This window comes from Cervus elaphus, chromosome 20, assembly GCF_910594005.1.
Source record: "Cervus elaphus chromosome 20, mCerEla1.1, whole genome shotgun sequence".
NCBI classification, from domain to species: Eukaryota; Metazoa; Chordata; class Mammalia; order Artiodactyla; family Cervidae; genus Cervus; species Cervus elaphus.
Genome location: NC_057834.1, coordinates 88,561,464 through 88,586,394, shown reverse-complemented (window position 1 = coordinate 88,586,394; position 24,931 = coordinate 88,561,464). Strand labels below are relative to the sequence as shown.

The 24,931-nt window shown below is 40.1% G+C and overlaps 1 protein-coding gene and 1 non-coding gene across 2 annotated transcripts in view; both read left to right on the top strand.

Annotated features, from left to right (window-relative positions):
* Positions 1 to 15,366: 15,366 nt before the first annotated feature.
* The window catches only part of MIGA1 (mitoguardin 1), a 74,161-nt gene continuing 64,596 nt past the window's right edge, over positions 15,367 to 24,931 (top strand). Inside the window, exons 1-2 of the mRNA XM_043876250.1 lie at positions 15,367 to 15,511; positions 18,555 to 18,667. Of these exons, the coding sequence (XP_043732185.1) occupies positions 18,569 to 18,667 (99 nt within the window). The 5' untranslated portion in view covers positions 15,367 to 15,511; positions 18,555 to 18,568. The remainder of the gene's footprint in view (positions 15,512 to 18,554; positions 18,668 to 24,931) is intronic.
* On the top strand, positions 20,363 to 20,467 carry LOC122678496. Its single transcript, XR_006336166.1, has one exon. It is a non-coding gene; the product is annotated as a U6 spliceosomal RNA (small nuclear RNA).

The window sequence follows — 24,931 nt, the reverse complement described above, 5'->3', positions numbered from 1 at the left end:
CTGAATCACATTAATTCTGGCACAGAACTCTGGAAGTACCACTTGTGTCCAACGTGATGTGAACTGTACACCTTGAAGTCATGCATCAGGTCAGATAGTGAAGGCTCTCCAAATAGGGATAGGGGTGGGGCAGAGGGCAGGTAATGAACATCAAAACAAATACCTTCTCATTTTTGCAACTAAGGGCAAGTAAAATAGCAAAGCACAAAACAAACATTTCAATCCTCCTGTACTTGAGACTGAAAAAGCCTTTACAAATGCTGTTCCCTCAGATACACTTGTATCAGATATAATTTGACCAGACACTCCGAACTCCAATCCCTCATTTACCTAACTCCTACCTAGATGTTCTCCATTTAAAGTAGCACTCTTGAGAACTCCCCAGGTGGTTCAAGTAGTTAAGAATCTGCCTTGCAATGCAGGGGACTCAGGTTCAATTCCTGGTCAGGGAGCTAAGGTCCCACCTGCCGCAGAGCAACTTAGACTGATGCACCACAACTGGAGAGTCCGTGGGCCGCAACGAAAGATCCCATGTTCCGCTAAGATCTGACACAGCTGAATAAACAAACAAACATTAAAGAAAAACAAAGTAACACTCCTAAAACAAATAAATAAAGTAGCACTCTTCACTCCATTATTTCTCATTTTAGTATCGCGTTTGTTTCCTTCAGAGAATTTATTATGAATTTGAATTATTTTAAGATTTTTGTGTGCATTTAATTCTTTGCCTATTTTCTCTGAACTGTACGTACTTCTCTCTTGTTCTCAATATTCTCAGAGATTAGTACTGAAGGACACAAACCTTTGTTGGCTTTCAACTGGGGGCAGTTGACATCGGCCCCCTGGTGGATATTTGGCAACATCCTAGAAGGGGAGTAGAGAAAAACAGAAACATTCCTTTGCATTGACCTGACAAGGGAGTCCAAAATGTTACTAGTGACACTGTTGAGAAACCCTGTTTAAATTAAAACTGACGCTCTAGAATACGTCTTTGGTTATAAGTGACAGGTAAGATAAGGTAAATAGTTGCTCAGTGGTGTCCGACTCTGCAACCCCATGGACTATACCCCCTCCCCCACCCCCAGGCTCCTCTGTTCATAGAATTCTCCAGGCAAGGATGCTGGAGTGGGTAGCCATTCCCTTGTCTAGGAGATCTTCCTGACCCAAGGATCAAACCACAGTCTTCAGCATTACAGGCAGATTCTTTACCATCTGAGCTACTAGAAAGCCCCAATAAGTGACAGAAATCTAATTAAATCATGGTTCCTAATTTGAAGAACACACTGGATTTGGAAGGGATCAAGCAGAAAACAATTTTGTTCTCTCTCATTATTCTCCCTGAATGACTGTAAGGATCCCTCCCTATTCCTCAGACAAAATCTTAGTCAAAGCCTTTAGTTTTTTCCCTGGAGTTACGAAATCTTTAACATTCATTTTTTTGAGTTTGCTATCTTACAGGGTTGTTGTTTTTTTTTTTTTTTGGCCATGCCACACAGCTTGTGAGATCTTTGTTCCCCAACCAGTGTGACAAAACTCTCTTAGCCTTTTCCCTGCTTCATTTTGTACTTCAAGGCCAAACTTGCCTGTTATTCTGAGTATCTTTTGACTTCCTACTTTTCCATTCCAATCCCCTATGATGAAAAGGACATCTTTTTTGGGTGTGAGTTCTAGAAGGTCTTATAGGTCTTCACAGAACCAGTGAACTTCAGGTACTTCAGCATCAATGATTGGGCTATAGAGTTAGATAACAATAATGTTGAATAATTTGCCTTAGAAACGAACTGAGATCATTTTGTTATTTTTGAGGTTACATCCAAGTATTGCATTTTGAACTCTTGTTGACTATGAGGGCTATTCCATTTCTTCTAAGGGATTCTTGCCCACAGTAGCAGATATTATGGTAATCTGAGTTAAATTCTCCCATTCCCATCCATTTTAGTTCACTGATTCCTAGGATATCTATGTCCAATCTTGCCATCTCCTGCTTGCCATGTCCAATTTACCTTGATTCATGGACCTAACATTCCAGTTCCTATGCAGCAATGGACTTTATTTCATCATCAGACACATCCATAACTGAATGTTGTTTCTGCTTTTGCCCAGCCACTTCATTTTTTATGGAGTTATTAGTAATTGCCCTCTGCTCTTCCCCAGTAGCGTACTGGACACCTTCTGATCTGAGAGGCTCAGCTTCTGGTATGGTGTCTTTTTGCCTTTTCATACTGTTCTCGGGGTTCTCAAGGCAAGAATACTGGAATAACTTGGCATTTCCTCCTGCCATTTCCTTCTTAAAGAGATGAGAATACCAGATCACCTTACTAGTCTCCTGAGAAACCTGTATGCAGGTCAAGAAGCAACAGAACCAGACATGGAACAACTGACTGGTTCAAAATTGGGAAAGGAGTATGACAAGGCTGCCTGCTTTTATAACTTATATGCAGAGTACATCAAGCAAAATGCTAGGCTGAATGAATCACAAGCTGGAATCAAGATTGCCAGGAGAACTATTAACAACCTTAGATATGCAGAAGATACTACTCTAATGACAGATTGTGAAGAGGTACTAAAGAGCCTCTTGAAGCAGATGAAAGAGAAGAATGAAAAAGCTGGCTTGAAACTCAGTATTAAAGAAAAAAAAACTAAGATCATGGCATCTGATCCCATCACTTCATGGCAAACAGAAGGGGAAAAAGTGGAAGCAGTGACAGATTTTATTTTCTTGGACTCCAAAATCACTGCAGGAGATGACTGCAGCCTTGAAATTAAAAGATGCCTACTCCTTGGAAGGAAAACTATGACAAACCTAGACAGTATGTTAAAAAGCAGAGACATCACTTTGTTGACAAAGGCCCATATAGTTAAAGATATGGTTTTTCCAGTAGTCGTGTACAGATGTGAGAGTTGAACCATAAAAAAGGCTGAACACCAAAGAATTGATGCTTTTGAATGGTGGTGCTGGAGAAGACTCTTGAGAGTTCCTTAGACAGCAAGGAGATCAAACCAATCAATCCTAAAAGAAATCAACCCTGAATTTCATTGGAAGGACAGATGCTGAAGCTGAAGCTGTAATACTTTGGTCACCTGATACAAAGAGCTGACTCATTGAAAAAGACCTTGATGCTGGGAAAGATTGGAGGTTAAAGGAGAAAGGGGTGGCAGAGGATGAGATGGTTAACTGGCATCACTGACTCAGAGGACATGAATTGAAATAAACTCAGAGAGATGGTAGAGGACAGAGGATCCTGGCTTGCTGCAGTCCATGGAGTTGCAAAGAGTCAGACCTGACTTAGTGACTGAAAAACAATTTCCCCAACCAGGTATTGAATGATGACCCTTGGCAGTGAAAATACAGATTCCTAACCAGTGGACCACCCAACAGATGATGACATGGTTGGATGGCCTCTCTGACTCCATGGACATGAGTTTGAGTAAACTCCTGGAGTTGGTGATGGACAGGAAGGCCTGGCGTGCTGCAGTCCATGGGGTTGCAAAGAGTTGGACATGACTGAGCAACTGAACTGAAACTGACTGAACCAGTGGACCACCAGGGATTACCCTTCATCTTACTGTTCTAAGAGCAGAGATTTTAGTTTAAAAAAATCCCAAATTGGGTCTTCCCTGGTAGTCCAGTGAGTAAGACTCCAGGCTCCCAATATAGGGGGCCTGGGTTCAATCCTTGGTCAGAGAACTAGATCCTACATGCATACTGTGACTAAGAGTCTGCAATGAAGATCCTGAGAAAGCCATAACTAAGACCCAGCACAGCCAAAATAAACAAATACATGAATATTTTTTAAAAATTTAACTCCCAAATAATGGGCTTATTGTCTTCACTTGGATTAAATGTATGCCTTGGCGCATTCAGCAAGTGCATAAAAGAGCAGAGTAGATCCAATGACAATTACATGGATGAATGGAATGGAAATTTCCAAGAGAGAAAAGTAGGGGATCAGGTCAACCCAATATCACACACACACAAATTGATACTGGTTTAAAAGCTGAGGAAGAAAGTTTATGATGGGCCAGAGAGTGGAGAATTTTTTAGGCACAGCTAATTTGGGAATTTGCAAGGGGTCAGTTTTACTGGTGCAGAGATTGAGGGCAGGGACAGACTACACATGGAAGGCAGGTCATGAATGATCATGTCAGTAAAGCAGACTTTCCTCTCTAAAGATCTGTGAAAAACTTTGAGAAAACCAACATGATGAGATTTACATATTGAATTACTTGGATAGTAATGATTAGCATAGATTAGAGACTGTTGCAGAATCTAGACAAAACAAAATAAGGGCCCAGCAGTGGAGATGACTGTGAGAGCTACTTAGGGGATAAAATCAGTAGATTTTGAACTGACTATATGGGGATGGAACCTCAGAAGCTTCCTCTGCAGAGTCTCTTCGTTTCTATTTTGATAGTTCCCTACTAAGCTTTTCTGAGTACCATACTTCTGAACACAACTCTTCCTAAAACACAAATCAAACCACATAACGCTTTAATGATTCCTTGTTGCCCCAGAGATTTTTTTTTTTCTCCTCAAGGATCTATGATGAGAGGAGCAAATTGCCCAGGGTTTAACATCTAAGTATCTTTCACCTGTCTGAACAAGAGACTAGCTTTTCAAATCGTGTGCCCTAAGCACCTGCTTCTTTAATCCTACTCCCCCTTGGCTTTATTATTAGTCAAATTTACTCCTCCCATCTCATTTTTTGTTCACCAAATGTAACATCCTATCCTCAAACCATTCTAATCTACATCTCATTCTCCTAAAAGGCAAAACACTTGGTTGTGCCCCTCCTGTTTAGTGCCGCTTTCCTTAAGCCTAAACCCTTGGAATGCCCCTCTCTTTTTTCAAAAATCTTGGCTGCGCTGCATCTTCTCTGTAAAGTGCGGGCTCCTTGTTGCCGGGGTGCGGGCTTTCTCTAGCTGTGGCACCCAGGGGCTTCTTTCTAGTTGTGGTCGGAGGGCCTTCTCTCGCAGCCTAGCGTGGGCTCCAGAGCACGGGAACGCAGCAGTTGTAGCAAGCCAGCTCTCTAGCTGTGGCGCTGGCGCCTGGGGCTACTTGCCCCTAGGTATGTGGAATCGCCTCTCAGCAGGGATCCAACACGCATCCCTTGTTAGCAAGGCAAATTCTTAACCACTAGACCCCCAGGGAAGACCTTTTTGTTAAAAGCTTTCCTTTCTGTTAAAAGTGAACCCCCACTCATCTTTCAAGAGTTACCTTCTAGGAGAAGCTTTCTTTAACTTTCCCAGGCCATATGGGCCCTTCCGTGTATTCTCTAGCGTACTTTCTAATGATATTATACTGCTGATTATAAATTATACAGTGTAATATCATTATACATCGCAATAATTTTTCAGTCTCCTGAATCAAACCAGAGGCAGGGATCTTTCTTACTCATTCTGATATTTCCAGCATTAGGCATAGTACAAGGCACAGTGTAGAAAATGGACGAATCAATAAAGTTGCTGCTTAAAAATATGAATAAATGTGAAACTATGCAAAAATTATGTATTTTCCAACTTGGAGACAGAGTAATTTTTTTTATACTTTTCAAAATGTCCATCATTTAAACGTACAGACAGCAGGTGCAGTTCATCTTATTAACTAATTATTTTTGTTTTCAGGCACTGGGCTGCATGCAAGAGCATGCAGGATTCTTTGACCAGGGATTGAACCTGCACCTTCTGCAGCAGAAGCGTGGAGTCTTAACCACTGGACCACCACGGAAGTCCTTCATTTTATTTATTTATTTATATTTTAAAGAATTTATTTATTTATTTATTGAAGGATAATTGCTTTACAGACTTTTGTTGTCTTCTGTCAAACCTCAACATGAATCAGCCATGGGTATACATATATCCCCTCCCTTTTGAACCTCCCTCCCATCTCCCTCCCCATCCCACCCCTCTAGGTTGATACAGAGCCCCTGTTTGAGTTTCCTGAGCCATACAGTAAATTCCCGTTGGCTATCTATTTTACATATGGTAATGTAAGTTTCCACATTACTCTTCCCATACATCTCACCCTCTCCTCCCCTCTCCCCATGTCCATATGTCTATTCTCTATGTCTGTTTCCCCTTTGCTGTCCTGTAAATCAATTCTTTAGTACCATTTTTCTAGATTCCATATATATGTGTTCAGTTCAGTTCAGTTGCTCAGCCGTGTCCGACTCTTTGCGACCCCATGGACTGCAGCACGCCAGGCTTCCCTGTCCATCACCAACTCCCGGAACTTACTCAAGTTCACATCCATCGAGTCGGTGTTGCCATCCAACCATCTCATCCTCTGTTGTCCCCTTATCCTCTGTTGTCCCCTTCTCCTCCTGCCTTCAATCTTTCCCAGCATCAGGGTCTTTTCAAATGAGTCAGTTCTTCGCACCAGGTGGCCAAAGTGTTGGAGTTTCAGATTCAGCATCTGTCCTTCCAATGAATATTCAGGAGTGATTTCCTTTAAGATTGACTGCTTAGATCTCCTTGCAGTCCAAGGGACTCTCAAGAGTCTTTTCCAACACCGCATTTCAAAAGCATCAATTCTTCAGAGCTCAGCTTTCTTTATAGGCCAACTCTCACATCCATACACACCCATAAGCAAAGTCAAAACAGTCCAACAAAAATAAAATACAGTAGATTGACTTGGCGAACAAAGGAAATCAAAAATTATATTTACCAGTTAAGAACAAAACTAACTAAAGCACAAAGTGGAAAACAAAACTAAAGCAAGGTGCCATGTTGGGAATAAAGTAATGAAAACAAAACTAACAAATATGTTGAGAGGAAAGAAAAGAAAGAAAGAATAGACATGCAAAGTTAAGTAGAGGTAGATGAAGATTTATATACATTAAAGATTAACTGCAAGGGGAAAAGAACAGAAGGAAAGGTAAACAAAGGAATAAATATAGAAAAAAATAATAGGTTCAAGGAAATTAAAATTAAAATTATAAAAAAGAGAAAAAAAAGGAAGAAGAAAGAAAAAAGGGTGAAAAAAGATAACTCCACAAAACTGCAAAAGCCCAACATAGAGGCAGAGGTTTATAACAACAATAAAAAGTGTGACTGAATATACACTATACATATACACCCATAAGCAAAATCAAAACAGTCTAACAAAAATAAAGTACAATAGATTGACCCAGCAAACAAAGGAAACCAAAAATTATATCTACCAATTAAGAACAAAACTAACTAAAGCACAAACTGGAAAACCAAACTAAAGCAAGGTGCCAACTGGGGAATAAAGCAATGAAAACAAAGCTAACAAAAACTAAAACAAAACAGACAAGAAGAAAAAATAGATATGCAAAGTTAAATAGAGGTAGACAAAGAAGATTTATATACATTAAAGATTAACTGAAAGGGGAAAAGAACAGTAGGAAAAGCAAACAAAGGAATAAATGTAGGAAAAAATAGACTTAAAAATCAAAAAGAGCAAGAAATAAAGGAAAATTCCACAGAACTACAATAGTCCAATGTAGAGGCAGAGGTATATAACAACAATAAAAAATGTGGCTGAGAAAGAAGAAAAGCTCAAAAGCTTAATTAGATTTCGTAGTACCAATAAAACTGATAACTACAAAGCGGGGGGGGGGGGGGGGGAAGGAAAAAACAATACCCGAAAGAATCTGCAGAACAAGTCAAAACTTAAGAATAATAAATGTTTTTCTTGAGTCACTGCTATCAGAGTCCTCTCCCTCGCTGGGAGTCACAGTCCACCTCACCTCCCTAGGATGCCCTCCAACACTGTGCTGATCTCTGGACCTGCTGTGGGGGCAGCTCAGATTACAATCTGGTTCTACCCCTGTGTGTTCTTGCCTCTAATGTCCACAGGTATCAGAACTAGTGCGTTTTCTTTTGTGGGAGCGCTCAGTGTCCTTTCATATATTCCATAGACACAGAGTCTGCCGAGTTGATCGTGTGGACTTAATCTGCAGCTTGTACATCTGGTGGGAAGGCTTTGGGTCTTCTTCCTTAGCCACACTGCCCCTGGGTTTCAGTTGTGGTTTTATTTCCACCTTTGCATGTGGGTCGTCCACTGAGGCTGCCCTGGAGGACTTGGGTTCGCCCCTGTGAGGGCCAGGTGTGGAGGTGGTGCAGCTGCTTGGGTCACAAGGGTTCTGGCAGCACCAGGTACCCAGGGGAGTTGGCGGCTAGGGCAGCAGGAAATGGCAACCAGCGTTCGGCAGTAAGCGCCAGAATTCTTGCCTGGAGAACCCCCCTGACAGAGAGGCCTGGCAGGCCAGTCTACAGGTTCGCAAAAGGATAGATGGAAAGTGCATAGATGGAAGACTGTTTTTTGCCTGTGACAGCTCTGTCCCAGTAAGAGTTGAGCATGAAGGTGGCGCAGCTGCTTGGCTTGCGGGGATCCTGGTGGTGCTAAGTGTGCAGGGACACGGACTGTCTCCACCGCAGGAGTTATGGCCCTATCAGAGTCTTTTTTCGAGCCTCTTGTAGCTGGCGATCAGAAGGCCTCTTAGGCCAGTCTTTCTCCGTAGCTCTGCCCCGTTCAGGCACTTAGAGGGCTCCCTTGCCTGGGGTCCTGCTCTGTAGATTGGCGCATCAGGCACTTAAAGGGGCACCCTGGGTGGGGTCCTATCCTGTCGTTCAGTGCATCAGGCATTTGATGGGCCAGTCTCTCTATTATTCAGTAGCTGCACCTTCCAGTGGAGAAGGAAATGGCAACCCACTCCAGTATTCTTGCCTGGAGAATCCTGTGGACGGAGGAACCTGGTGGGCTGCTGTCCATGGGGTCGCACAGAGTTGGACACGACTGAAGCGACTTAGCATGCATGCATTGGAGAGGGAAATGGCAACCCGCTCCAGTGTTCTTGCCTGGAGAATCCCAGGGACAGAGGAGCCTGGTGGGCTGCCGTCTACGGGGTCACATAGAGTCGGACACGACTGACGCGACTTAGCTGCAGCAGCGGCAGTGCCTTCCAGGGGACCTGTGTCCCTGTCTGGGGTACATATGGCTGCTGCAGGGACTGCCTGATTCTCTTTCCATTTAGGCTGCCACAGATCAGCTGTTTCACTTGCAGCCTTAAATGTTTCTTCTCTGACTCAGACACTTGCCCCGATGTGGGAATCGAACCCCTTTCAATTCCCCTACCCGCCAAGGGCAGGTCTAGTCCTAATAACACTCCTGTTTTTCCCCCAGTTCCTTCATCCTCCCGAGTTTTGCCGTGATTCTATATATTCTTTTCTGCTGGTCAGGTACTCCTGTCCGCTCTCAGCTGGTGTTCTGCATGGGCTTCTGTGTCTGAACGTGTATTCCTGATATATTCATGGAGAGAGATGAACTCCACATCCACCTACTCCTCTACCATCTTGTTCTCTCCCTTCAATTTATTAATTTTAAAAATACAATGTGGTTTTCTAGACCTTTGAAATATTATGAGTTCTTAACGTACAAAATAGGAATTATTGTTTCATTGAGATTTAATTCTAATTTTACTGCTCTTCACTTTATTTATTTATTTATTTATTGCTCTTCACTTTAAAGTAGCTTTAGGATGAAGCTCTTAATAGGTAAACATTTGTGTTGTTTATGCTTTATATTACATTTTGATGTAAATACCTCTCGATAGAGTGCATGCATCTTATTGGAGCGGCTCAGCATTTTGATAACTACTGAGGCCCGTGTTCAGTTCACTTCAGTCGCTCAGTCGTGTCCGACTCTTTGTGACCCCATGGGCTGCAGGATGCCAGGTTTCCCTGTCCTTCACTAATTCCCGAAGCTTGCTCAAACTCATGTCCATCCAGTCGGTGATGCCATCCAACCATCTCATCTTCCGTCATCCCATTCTCCTGCCTTCAATCTTTCCCAGAATCTGGGTCTTTTCTAAGGAGTCTGTTCTTCACATTAGGTGGCCAAAATATTGGAGTTTCAGCTTCAGCATCAAAGGAGATCAAACCAGTCAATCCTAAAGAAAATCAGTCCTGAGTATTCATTGGAAGGACTGATGCTGAAGCTGAGGCCCAGGTGGCTCAGTGGTAAAGAACCCACTTGCTAATGCAGGAGATGTGGATTCAATCTCTGGGTCAGGAAGATCGCTGAAGGAGGAAATGACAATCCACTCCAGTATTCTTGCCTATAAAATCCCTTGGACAGAAGAGCCTGGCAGGCTACCACCTATGGGGTGGAAAGAATTGGACATGACTGAGTGAGCATGTACACAAGGTAATGCAGGAAAAACATGCTTTAGATCAGCCTCTGGCCTCCCATCTCTAGCTTTTATCATTTTCATAACCTCCTTAATTCTCGATTTTTTTCACATAAGAAATCTTGGAGGATAATGCTTTTATTAAGACACAATTCACATGCTATAAAATTCACATATTTAAAGTATACAGTTGAATAGTTTTTAGTATATTCATGCATTTGCACAACCAGAACCACAATCTAAATTTAGAACGTTTCACTATCCCGCAAAAGAAGTTTCATGCCTTATAGGCGTCCCCTCCATTTCCCCTCAGCTCTTTCTACCCTGGGTGACCATTAACCTGCTTTCTTAATAGAGTTGTCTTCTGGAGGTTTCACACAAACAGAATCATACAATAACATAATCATTTATGACTGGCTTCTTAACATATTTTCAAAGTTTACCCATGTTGTAGCATGTATCAATATTTCAATTATTTTTGTGGCCAAATAATATTCTATTATGTAAATTTACCACATTTTATTTTTCTTTTATCAGTTAGTAGACATTTGAGTTGCTTTTTTAATTTTTCTTTTTGTTCTTTTTTGATTGCTTCTTAGTTCCCCAACCAGGGATAGAACCACACTCCCCACAGTGGAAGCACATAGTCTTAACCACTGAACCTCCAGGGAAGTCCCTGGATTGCTTTTCTTTTTCAGCTATTATGAATAGTGCTACTAGGCACATTCGTGTATAATTTGTACTTGATGAATATTCTCATTTCTCTTGCGTATTGTCTAGGCGTAGAATTGCTGGGTCATGTGGTAGCTCTATGTTTAACATTTTGAGGAACTGCATTTGCAATATTTGGATGTGCATGGAATAGATGTTCTAAATTAGCATCTAGATGTCTTGGTTGGCTTAGTTCTGACTTGTAGAGGAGTCTTGTCAAACACTCTTGGGTGGGTGAAAAGAAAAAAGATACAAGAGCCAGTATATGCCCAATGGCATTCTATTGATTTAAAGGAAGGACCTGAGTTATTTCTGGGGACTCTGCCAGGTTTTAGCAGTTAATGTAGAAGCTAACTGGATACATGAATTACCTAAAAGAATTCATTTACTTAGGTAATGTAATTGGTTTTAATTGTCAGAATGCTAGACTTTGTTCAGGCTTAATGTTGACACTTGATAAGTGCAGGTTCCACCCAGTAATTAATGAAGTACATTGGTTATATATTATCTCAGCTGGAGTGAGCAGTAATCCTAAGTATCTGGAATAAAATATCAGATATACCCAATCAGTAGAGTCAAATCCAACTTTGGCGTTTTCTGCATGTGGTCTACTCCTAAGAGCTGGCTCTTTTCTTCAGTCCCTTTAACACATTCCTCCATGATGATCTCCCCTCTCCCAACTTGCTGGGGACTTTTCAGAGTTTCATTTCCTAATACTTCAAAAAAAAAATCTGTAGCTAACCACTTCGATAGTCCACTTTGGTGCTGATTTCAAGATATAACCTTTTAAGATATAATAATTCAAGCCTGCTACATTCTGTGGTATTCTCATGGTTCATAGGAAAAATTTTCCTTGTAAAATTGCAAGTATAGGCCACTTCTGCTGCAGCCCTCTTTCTTTCTGCTGTGTCATCAAATGCCTCTTTGGATAGTGTATTGCTTTTAGATTCTCCCAGGTGGCACAAACTACTGGGCACAGAGGTCAAATTGAGTGGGTTTTTTTTTTTTTTTGGCTGCATCACACAGCATGTGGGATCTTAGTTCCCTGACCAGAGATTGAACCTGCATCCCCTACAGTGGAAGTATGGAGCCCTAACCATATGGGCCACCAATGAATTCCTGTCTGAGTTTCTTTTTTTTTTTTTTTTTTTCTGTCTGAGTTTCTTAAAGTTCTTTCACTTGTCTCAGGTGGGGGGTAGGATGAAATAAGCAAGTACTCTTTTCTCTCCAGGCTTCCCTGGTGGCTCAGTGGTAAAGAATCTTCCTGCCAACACAGGAGACTCGGGTTTGATCTCTGGGTTGAGAAGCTCCCCTGGAGTAGGAAATGGTAACCCACTCCAGTATTCTTGCCTGGGACATCCCATGGACGGAGGAGCTACAGTCCATGGGGTCCCAAAAGAGTCAGATGTGACTTAGCGAGTAAACAATAACTTCTTTCTCCATTCTTAAGGAGAAAAAAATGCACAGCACTCCAGAAAAATGCCTCCAAGGCATTTCTGTTCTCCAGTCTTTTTTGATCAATTCTGCTGTATCATTCCCTGAAGGTACGTGTAGACTAAAGGTTGCAAAATGGGCTTCACATTTTCCTAGCAAGCCCTGTGTGGATGATCTAGCATCCTTTTTTTTTTAGAATGCTCAGGGCACTTGGCATCTATTTTTCTCTACTTTAGAGCTTCTGCCAAGAGACGTGGAAAAGTCCCATTTAATATGCCATATATCTTAGAAATACGCGTTGGGGAGTGTTCTAAATTCTTAACCATTTTTTTCTTTTGGTGTCATGGGTGGACTCCATTGACATTCTGGTAAAGCCTATGAACCCCTTTCTCAAAGTAATGTTTCTATGTTTATAAAACAAAATATTTATGATTCCGAAGGAAACCAATTATATGCAAATAGAGTTTTATCCTTGGATCCCACAGAGTACAAATAAGCCAAGTTAAAAACTTATATGAAAATCTTAGTGCTTTACAAGTGTTATTACATTTGAACATCCCAATAAGGAAACTGAGACATAATGAGGGTAAGTACCTTGCCTACGGCCATGTACCTAGTAAATGGCAGAGAATGAATTCAAACCCTGGCAGTCTGACCCCACAGTATGGTTTCAATACTATACACATAGGATCCCCCAATTCACTAATGGCTGGTATAGCAAGTACCTCAGTTTTTGAACAATAGTAACAACTAATCTTCATGAATTCCACTTCCTGTTTGGTGAGCTTTACACGATGGCTTTAGTTATCTGGGGGAGGGCAGACCTTTAGAATTAATACAAGCCCCATTTTTTTTTTCCTGGGCCAGGATAATGGAAGATATCAAGTTCAAATATGAGACTGTGTCGTCTGTTGCTAATATCCATGCAGGCCATCCTGTCCAATGGTTTAAGTTACTACTTGTTCAGTGTTCTTCTGCTTCTAGATAACAGCATCCTACCTGATATATCCAATAATGACTAAGATCGAATATTCTAGTAAGCCATGAGAAAGGAGGCTTGGAGCACATTATATTTATTTATAAAAATAAATAAAATATGGTATTTCTTAAAGAGTAAAATATATACCCAGTGTGTAACAATATCTTTCTTATAATGGCTATTGTGGTATTAAAGAAGATAGTGTCCATAGGAAAGTTGCTTTAAGTGGAGTCATCATTATTACTTCCCAAGAGGCATTAGTGGTAAAGAATCCACCTGCTAATGCAGGAGATGCAAGAGACTTGGGTTAGATCCCTGAGTCTGGAAGATCCTCTGGAGTAGGAGATGGCAACCCACTCTAGTATTCCTGCCTGGGAAATTCCATGGACAGAGGAGCCGGGCGGGCTACAGTTCATGGGATAGGAAAGAGTTGAACAAGACTGAGTACACACATCATCATCATTATTACTCTTCTTCCCATTAGGCTGAAAGTTTGAAAGTTGTGGGAAGTAGGAAGGAGGCAGCAGAGAGAAGATGGAAAAATAAACAAACACAGCCTTACAAATTTCAGCTTCTTCAAGTGTCAAGAGCACTATTTCCTTTATAAGTGCACAATATTTTTTTTCCATTTATTTTTATTAGTTGGAGGCTAATTACTTTACAATATTGTAGTGGTTTTTGCCATACATTGACATGAATCAGCCATGGATTTACATGTGTTCCCCATCCTGATCCCCCCTCCCGCCTCCCTCCCCAAGTGCACAATATTTTTACATAGGGGCTTCCCAGGTGGCACTAGTGGTAAAGAATTGGCCTGCCAGTGCTGGAGACAAAGAGAGGTGGGGTTTGATCCCTGGGTCTTGAAGATCTCTTGGAGGATGGCATGGCAACCCACTCCAGTATTCTTGCCTGGATAATCCCATGGACAGAGGAGCCTGGCAGACTACAGTCCATAGGGTTGCAAAGAGTTGGGTATGACTGAAGTGACTTAGCACCCACGCACGCGTTTTCACTTAGAACTCAGTCTGTACAATTTTAGTTATTATTCATCAAGTAATGTCACCCGTGGGCTTCCCCAGTGGCTCAGCAGTAAAGAATCTGCCTGCAATGCGGGAGACAAGAAGACTCCCGTTCCATCTCTGGGTCAGGAAGATCTCCTGGATGAGGAAATGGTAACCCACTCCAGTGATCTTGCCCAGAAAATCCCAAGGACAGAGGAGCTTAGAGGAGTACAGTCCACGGGGTTGCAAAAGAGTCAGACACGACTGAGCCACTAAACAACAACAATAATGTCACACATTGGTACTACTGTTCACCCTATTTTCCATTTCACTAAAAGGGAATTTTGAACACCACCAGAAATAACTGTTCATTCTTGTTTCTTAGATAGGAATAGTAACATGTGCTCTCATGTTTTAGCAATCCTTGCAAAATTATTTTGGCTTTTCACCACAAATATGCTCAGAAATTGGAATTTTTAAATCCTCAACTTGGACGAAATGTTTGGGCTCAGGACTGCATATAAAAACAGCATGTTAAGCAAAAAAAAGAAAGAAGGAAAGAAAAAAGCCAGCATGTTATTTTGTTGTTCTCCCTCCCCCCTCATTAGTTTATGTGTTTTAGACAGAACCTCAGAGCTGTTGAATACCTTGCCTAACTTGGAGAAAAGCTAAAGAGGAATTGAAGTAAATAAAACATCATTAATACAGGATTGGAATGCTCAACATTAATCTGTTTAGGGGCTGAAGGTCTGTAGTAGAAGTTCTTAATCTGGGAGCCATGGATTGGTTCAGAGTATCTAACCATATATATACACAAAATAGACGTATATATTATATATATTCTTTTGGTAATGTACAAGCTATTTTCTTTTACTAATGTATTAAAATGACATATAGAGAAAATACCCCATATTTTTCACCGGATTCCTAGGATGGTCCTGAAGCCCTCAAAAGGTTACAACTGCGATGCTATTTTTTGATGCGATTCTTGCATTGTACAGTTCACAGCCAGCGGGAAGGGCAGGAGCCTCTACCCTTAACAAAAATGGCGGGAGCTGCTTCACACGTAGCCCCTCACGCAGAAAGGCTAGGAGGCCCCCGCTACCTTCTCTCCACCTTCCCACTCCTGACCCCGGAAGGACTCCGCCCCCGGGGCCAGGCTGCGGCTCAGCGCCGGGCTGCGGCGGGGAAGCAGGCGTGGACCGGCTGCACTGGGCCTGGAGCACCAGGTACGCGGGTGGAGGGGGCGGGTGGAGGGCTGGCTGGGGTCTCAGCGGCCGCGGGTTAGTGGCAGAAGGGTGGGCGGGAGCTCTGGCCTTCGCCCTCTGGATTCCGTGCCTGGGTGGAGGAACAGAAAGCCAAAGGGAGGCCCACCACGGAGCGCTGAATCAGGGTGGGCTGGCTGGCCACCGCTTGGAGCCCGAGCGAGGGTCTGGGTGGCCGGGCCGAGAGGGAACCCCTTTCCTGGTCTGGTGAAGAAAAAGAAGCCCGCAGAGGATAACGCAGGGAGGGCGGAGGAGGCTTGCGGGAGGAGCCGCTGGTGTGGTCCAAGTTTCTGCAAGAATGTCCGCGGTTTGAGCGGGGAGTGGTTTTTAGGAGGAGGAAGGTTATGCTTTCTCTGAAGGGGCTTACTGAGAATAATTTAGCATCAGGAGGTTTGTGGCCTCGGAGCCCTCCTGTAAATAAAGCTGTTCAACATTTATTTTATGGAGAGAAGACTAAAAGGTTTTGCTTGTGCACAGACCTTTATCATTATTATCAGTATTCCAAGTAAGCATTTTCACTGTGTTTCAAGTATCTTCTCAGAATTCTGTTGTATAGATTTACATTTCACGACAAAATTTGGGGGATGTTTCAGACTTTCATTCTTGCTTGGATTATAAAGTCCAATTTAAGGGTGTTTAAGAAACAAACTCTGTATATGCCACATTTTTACAAGTGTCTTGTGGTTAGAATTGGAGAGAAGCGAGTGATATTACAGAGTATAATATTTTTGGTGATGATGAAACTGTCTCCATGTTTTTTTTTTTATTAATACGTTTGAAAGCAACTGAAATGACTGGTTTTAAAAAGCTGCTCAATTATTAATGATTAAGTTTGGAATCACTTAGTGATTTTAAATGAAAAGGTATGAGGTGGTTAGAATGCAAAAGTGGACGTTTATTTTTAAGAAAACCGCTGCAGCAAATTAAAGTGTTTGCTTTATTTTCTTTTTCTTCTGCTTCAAAATCTGGAACTGTTTTATGGAGAAAATCACTTTGGGTGAATTACTTTCAGGATTTTTAAAAAAGTGAGATAGTATAGGTAGCTTTATTGGTCCAGAATCTATTTAGTTACTAAAAATGTTTCTCAAAATGAAGTTTTTTTTCCACGGGGAATGGTAAATCGTGCTTCCTTCTTGTTTTGTGAAACACTTGAAAAAAGTAATACACATAGACACTTTAAAAAGCAAATATTACAGAAGCATTTTTAATGAAAAATAGTGGTTTCCTGCCACCCTGCATTCCTAGTCTCATTCCTCAGACTTATTTTTTGCTTGTTTAACAGTTTCTTCATGGTTTCCTTGTATTTCTCATTAATATGTCTGTACCACAGTTTGTCAGTTGGAATTATTTTTTTTCCATTTATTTTTATTAGTTGGAGGCTAATTACTTTACAATATTGTAGTGGTTTTTGCCATACATTGACATGAATCAGCCATGGGTTTACATGTGTTCCCCGTCCCGATCCCCCCTCCCTGTCAGTTGGAATTAATGTACTGATTATACTAAGCCGAAAAATTGTAGTTAGAATATGAGTGTGGGGAAAATTAAGTTTCCACTCCTTGGATGTCACTGATAGGGAAAAAGTAAACTGTTAGTAGCAGTAACCCACCTTAAGAAATATTACTGTGTTTGATATGAAAGGAAACTACTATTTAATCAGTGGTTTTGATAGTCTTCTGAAAAAAAAAATAGGGTTATTAAAAGAAAGGTTAGAAAAAGAGCAGAAATAAAGGACTTAACAAAAGTATAGCAAATAAGCTATAGAGGGATTGTTGGTAATTTTAATTTTCTGTTTGGGAGTACAGCACCATCCAAGGAAAAGAAATACTAAATTTGGTAAGCATAAACATTCTAGTTAGTGGGAAGGCCTACTCTTGTATAATACATCAGAAACAGTTCTCAGGCTTTTTCCCAGCCTGTATGAAAGGACCCACTAATTTTGTGCTTACCCCAGAGCCTTTTATACTTAATTCAACTCCCTACAATGTCTTATTTCAGAAAGGCTATGTTTTGATAGCATATAAAAGATTGGGAGGTGATATATGTACCTATGGCTGATTCATGTTGAGGTTTGACAGAAAACAGAATTTTGTAAAGCAATTATCCTTCAATTAGAAAATAAATAAATTTTAAAAAGTTTTCTTTCACTAGGTAGTGTATTTCCTTAATATAAATGAACAAATTTGTAGACTTAATTTATATATCAGTATTGTGTGAATTTGTTTAATGTGTGTCCAGCTGGGTGCATGTATAAAACTTGAGTTTCTGGCTCTATAAAGCATAGACCTAGACCCCAAACCATTGTGTTTTTATCCGCATTCTGCTACCTTTAAGCGTCTCTCTCGGTGATGACTGCCTTCTCTGTGAAGAACTGACAAATTTCTTTCTTTGGTTGCAGTAGAAATAGGCATTAAAGCACTATTAGAATTTCATAGCAGGTATGTGTCATTTCTTTCAAGAGCTTAAAAAGGGGACAGTAATACCAACTATAGTCCAATATAAAGTAAATTTTTTAAAAATGGAACAGTAGGAAGATAAATGCTTGAACTATGAAGTTCAGTGAGCCTTGAGGTTCATTTCTAGCCCCTAAAGTCAAGATTCCAATCAAATTTCTTTCAGTGACCTCCCCTCAATCCCTGCTATTATTGGAAGGAAATGTGGAAATAAAAGTATTTTAAATTATTATTTAAAAGCTGAAACATTTATTTCACCAGAAGAGAGAGAATATAGAACCTACAGTTTTTTAAGGAAAGTTGACTAGCTGAACTCAAAGTTCAAATCTAACTCATTTTCCTTTTGGCTATTTTGGCTAATAAATGAACTTTTAGCTTAAGTAAATTTGGCTCAGAATATTATTTTCTTCAGGTTAGTGTAATATCATGATTAATTAAGTGTGAAAAAAAAAAGCTTTTTAAAAGAAGAGTTAAATTTTCAATTTGTATCTTTCATTTGGTAGAATAACTAGAAATCTTTGTGGCTAATATATTTTGTGTTTCATTGAATTAAGATAGAAGAGGAGTCATGTCAGAAGAAACAGTGAGTGAATCACAGTTTTCCTTGAAGACGGCAGCACTGAGAGTGTTTGATCTTCCTCTATCTTGGTACTATTCTTTCTGCCAGGTAAAAAAAACTAAAAAACAAATAACGACATTGACTAAGTTTATTGCTCAGAGCATATTATGTTTACAGTATTTAAGTTTCCTTTGGCGTTTTAAATGGTTCAAAGTGTTTGTTAAAGTAGTTTTAAACTTGATTTTTATTTGTTTCATGGTTTTTTTTGTTGTTGTTGTTGTCAAAAATCTTCCTACCTTAAGTGAATTTACACAATCTGTTATTACAATTATTTTCAGATAATTATGTTATTTAAATAGACTTGTTCTCACTATTAACAATCCTTTCATGTTAACTTTGTTTTACTGTGGTAAAATATATATAGCATAAAATTTACCATTTTCACCATTTTTAAATGTGCAGTTCAGTAGCATTAGGTGCATTTATACTATTATGCAACCAAGCTTGAGAACTCTTTTCATCTTGTAAAACTGGAACTCTAGTGCCACTAAGCAGCAAGTTTTATTTTTCCTCCCACCAGCTACTTGCACCCTTCATTGTATGTTCTGTCTCTATGAATGTGACTACTCTAGATACCTCATAGGGCTTCCATGGTGACTCAGTTGGTAAAGAATCTGCCTGCAATGCAGGAGACCTGGGTTTGATCCCTGGGTTGGGAAGATCCCCTGGAGAAGGAAACGGAAATCCACTCCAGTATTCTTGCCTGGGAAACCCCTTGGACAGAGGAGCCTGGTGGGCTGCAGTCCGTGGGGTCACAGGAGTCAGACATGACTGAGCGACTAAACCACGACAGCCACCACCAGGTACTTCGTAAGTGGAGCTGTGTAGTATTTGTCTTTTTGTGGCTGGCTTGTTTTCAATTAGCGTAATGTTTTCAAGATTCGTCCATATTGTAGTGTATGTCGGAATTTCCTCTTTTTCTCCCAAGTTGAAAACATTTGATTTTATGTATATACCAGATTTTGTTTAATCATTCATTGCTGGATACGTGGGTTGCTTCTGCCTTGTGATTTTTGTGACTAATATTTTTGTGAACATGACTGTACAGATAACTGCTTTCAGTTCTTTGAGACACATACCCAGAAGTGAGGTTTCTGGATCATATGGTAATTCTATTTTTAGTTTTTTGAGGCATTGCTGTACTGTTAACCATAGTGGCTGCACCATTTTTTATTTCTACCAGCACTGCACAAGGATTCCAATTTCTTATTGTGGTTTTGATTTGCTTTTCCCTAATTAGTCATGTTGAGCATCTTTTCATGTGCTTATTCTCCATTTGTGTATTTCATATAGTAACGGTCCTTTTTTTTTTTTTTCCCCTTTGGGCCAGGCCACACAGCCTGCAGGATTCTAGTTCCCCGACCAAGGATTGAACCCAGGCCCTGACAGTGAAAGTGCTGAGTCCTAACTACTGGACTGCCAAGAAATTCTCAATCCTTTTATTTTTAATACCTGCTTCCAATGCAGTTTGCACTCCATTGTAGTAAATAAGTAAAGACTTCCCTGGTGGCTCAGAGGTAAAGAATCTGCCTGCAGTGCAGGAGCTACAGGAGAGATAGGTTCAATCCCTGAGTCAGGAAGATTCCCCTGGAGAAGGGCATGGCAACCCACTCCAGTATTCTTGCCTTGAGAATCCCATGGGCAGAGGAGCCTGATGGGCTACAGTCCATGGGGTCGCAAAGAGTTGGACACGACTGAAACAACTTAGCACACACACGTAGTAAATAAAAAGATACATATGGAGTGCTTGCTTTGGCAGCACACATACTAAAATTGGAGCGACACAGAGATTAGCTATGGCCCTTGTGCATGGATGACACGCAAATTCGTGAAGCGTTCCATATTTTTAAGTTAGAAAGAAAAACACCAATACAGTATACTAACGCACATATATGGAATTCAGAAAGATGGTAACGATGACCCTATATGCGAGACAGCAGAAGAGACACACATGTAAAGAACAGTCTTTCAGACTCTGGGAGAAGGCAAGGGTGGGATGATTTGAGAGACTAGCATTGAAACATGTATATTATCATATGTGAAACAGATCGCCAGTACAGGTTCGAAGCATGAGACAGGGTGCTCAGGGCTGATGCACTGGGATGACCCTGAGGGACGGGATGGGGAGGGAGGTGGGAGGGGGGATCAGGATGGGAAACACATGTACACCCATGGCTGATTCATGCCAATGTATGGCAAAAGCCACTACAATATTGTAAAGTAATTAGCTTCCAATTAACATAAATAAATTAAAAAAAAGATACATATGGAAAGTAGCATTTATTTCACTAAACTTACAATGAATTTCATCAAATCTAAGATGATCATTTTTCACATTTCAACATTTCTAAAACTTGCTTACATCTTAAAATGAATAGTGTCTTAGAATGATAAAATACAGTATGATTTTATTTCTCTCTTTCTTTTTTTGGCCACATCATGTGGCATGTGGGATCGAATGGTTAGTTCCGTGACCAGGGATCACTTCCTGGTCTACTTCCCCAGCAGTGGAAGCTCAGAGTTTTTAACCACTGGACCGCTGGGGAAGTCCCTTTTATATAGGAGAAGATGTTACACACATATATTGTATGAGAATAATACTACTTAGTGTTCACTGTGTTTAAGGTGTTAGTTAGGTCTTTTTTACATATAATGTCTCTAATCCTTAAAAGATTCCTCAAATTTCTATATCATCTTCAATTTATAGTTCTGGTGGCTTTTTTTTTTTTTTCTGGTGGCTTTTTAATAGCTTACTTAACTTGTCTAAAATTGTGTCTGTTATATGGGATTTGAACTTGCTTTTCTTTGACCCAAAAACCTATTTGCTTTCTTTTTCTTTCTTTCTTTTCCTTTTTAGGATTACATGATTAAAAGAAAATTTGAAAAATACAGAAAAGAATTAAAGAGAAAATAAAATTGCCAACAACCCCTCTATAAAAGTTCACTGCTATACTTTACTTAGGTCTTTTATTGCTGCATACATCTCTCTGCTCCCCAGTCCCTCACTCCCCACCCCCACTGCTTTGTCCCCCTCGAGATTACATTTGAGATTATAAAGTTGTATACTTTGAGCATTAAAAATGCTTTATAAATATAGGTGTGCTATAGTTTATTGAATATTTCCCTATTTTTGAGTTTTTGGGTTGTTTCAACAGTTCATATGTGTATATACATGTGTGTGTATATTCATATATATATTTGTCCAATTTTTATATTTTTATTTATTTTTTATTCCTAGAGCTGAAAATATTAAGTCTAAGTGTTTGGTATTTATTCTTTTATTTGTTTGTGTTACTGCACCATTTGGATGACATTTAAAAAGACCAGCAACCCACTGTGTGTAAAACACTGTCTTAGAGATTTTATATTGTATACATTTGTAAATTCTTTAATCCTTACAGTGATCCTAAACTAATGTTATTCTTTAAAATGTATTATTTGAATAGTTGGAGGCTTCCCTGGTGGCTCAATGGTAAAGAATCTGCCTGCTGATGCAGGAGAAGGGGGTTTGACCCCAGAGGGGTCCGGAAGATTGCTTGGAGGAGGAAATGGCAACCACTCCAGTATTCTTGTCTGGGAAATCCCATGGACACAGGAGCCTGGTAGGCTACAGTCCATGTGGTTGCAAAAGAGTCATTGACTAAACAACATTTATGTGGTTCAAAAATCAAAACTACATATATGTACACACACACATACATACATGGAAATGTTTTATTTTATCTCAGTCCCTATCCACATTAGAAATCAGCAAAAACAATTATATGTTCTAATTTTCTCTTCTTTCTAACAGAAAGTAGCATGCTACTTAATATTCTTGCTTTTTTTGGTGCTTAAAAAATTTCTTGGAAATTTTTCCATATTAATATATGTAGATTTTTTTATACCTATAGCTGCATGATGTTTTTATATATGGATATTTGGGTTCTTTCTGATCTTGTTCATTACAAACAATTGTTGTTCAGTCACTAAGTTGTGTCTGACTCTTTGCAGCCCTAGGGACTGCAGCATGCCAGGCTTCCCTCTCCTTCACCATCTCATGGAGTTTGCTCAGACTCATGTGCATTGAGTTGGAGATGCCATCCAGCCGTCTCATCTTCAGTTCAGTCGCTCAGTCATGTCTGACTCTTTGCGACCCCATGAACCGCAGCACGCCAGGCCTCCCTGTCCATCACCAACTCCCGGAGTTCACCCAAACCCATGTCCGTTGAGTCAGTGATGCCATCCTACCTCCATCATCCCCTTCTCCTCCTGCCCTCAATCTTTCTCAGCATCAGGGTCTTTTCAAATGAGTCAGCTCTTGGCATCAGGTGGCCAAAGTATTGGAGTTTCAGCTTCAACATCAGTCCTACCAATGAACACCCAGGACTGATCTCCTTTAGGATGGACTGGTTGGATCTCCTTGCAGTCCGAGGGACTCTCAAGAGTCTTCTCCAATTCCACAGTTCAAACACGTCAGTTCTTCAGTGCTCAGCTTCCTTTATAGTCCAACTCTCACATCCATACATGACTCCTGGAAAAACCATAGCCTTGACTAGATGGACCTTTGTTGGCAAAGTAAAGTCAATGTTTTTTAATACGCTGTCTAGGTTGGTCATAGCTTTTCTTCCAAGAAGCAAGCGTCTTTTAATTTCATGGCTGCAGTCACCATCTGCAGTGATTTTGGAGCCCCCAAAATAAAGTGTCTCTGTTTCCATTGTTTCCTCATCTATTTTCCATGAAGCAGTGGAACTGGATGCCATGATCTTAGTTTTCTGAATGATGAATTTTAAGGCAGTTTTTTCACTCTCCTCTTTCACTTTCATCAAGAGACTCTTTAGTTCTTCGCTTTCTGCAATAGGGGTGGTGTCTTCTGCATATCTGAGGTTGTTATTTCTCCTGGTAATCTTGATTCCAGCACAGTGCTATAATGAATAAGCTTGATATACATTAATTCACACAGTACAGATATAGGATTAATTTTTAGGCTTTGTATTTTTGGGTTGAGTAAATGTACTTAAATTTTGATAGATATTGCTTTTCAAAATTTGAAATTGAAAATTTTCAAATTTTCTCCCATAAGGACAGTTTTGTTTTGCACTCCCCAAAGCTTTGGGATTTTTGCCAGTTATTTTTATATGTTTTATCCAAACTAATTCTACTGTACAACCTGCGTTTCAGTCATAGGAATAATTTTCTGAGGCCAGGACTATTGTCCACATTATTCCATGGAATATTTTTTAAAATAATACAAAGAATCATTGCAGATAAATTAAGGATACATCCTTTACTTTCAGTCATAGTATTGGGTATCCAAAACTCGTTCCACGTTATGAAATGCACCAAGGTGGGTAAGCAGCCTACAGCCTATGGGCCAAATCAAGGCCACCACCTGTTTTTACAAGTAAAGTCTTATTGGAATATAGCCATGTTCATTTGTTAATATATTACCTGTAACTGTTTTTGTGCTGCAAGCGCAGAGTTAAGTGGTTGCAGTAGAGACCCGTATGTTCCCCAAGCCTAACCAAAAGAGTATGTTGGCCCTGTACTAAGAGAGCAGACTATGGTTTGAAGAGCATCAAAGGACCAAGTAAAGACCAAGGAAAAGCGCAGAGTTCTTGTGTAGACAGTTCTGTAGCTTTAGAATTACATTGATGTTTTATGGAAAAAGACATGTATGAACTTTTGTTCATTAGTTCAGCCTCCCAAAATTGACAATCCATTTTGGATGCCATTCAGTTATATAGTTAATTGCATACTAAGATACATCGTCAGTGCAACTGAAGTAATTTTAGCACATGGTACATAGCGTGCATGGATTTAAACACATCTTGTGTGATATGTTTTGATTCACATCCCACTGCTATGGAATTGTGTGATCTTTGGCAAGTTTCTTAACCTTTTTTAAAGCCAATTTGTATCATCTAGGAAAAGGAATGAAAAGCATGTTGTCTGGCATACAGAAAAGATGAGTGAACACCTCAATAAATGTTAGCTCCTGTTTTATTTTCTTGTGTATTTAAGGAATGATGTATTTTTTTCTTTCATTTGATAAATACATACTCTAAATAAATTACTTGTCTTTTACTTCTGTGGTCTTTATAAGGATTTCTTTGGTCTATTACTGTCTTTCATACTAATACAAGCAAACTTTTTTCAGTTGGAAACCACAAAGTGAAGTGGTAAGTAGTTTAGTTGATTCTCCAAATTCAGAGTGTTAATCAGAAGAGTCTTAAAATTAGCTCATCACTTAAAAATATTAATAAAAAATCTGTCTAAATGTAATGAATGTGGTATCTTGAATTGGCCCTAGAATAGAAAAAAGAACATTAG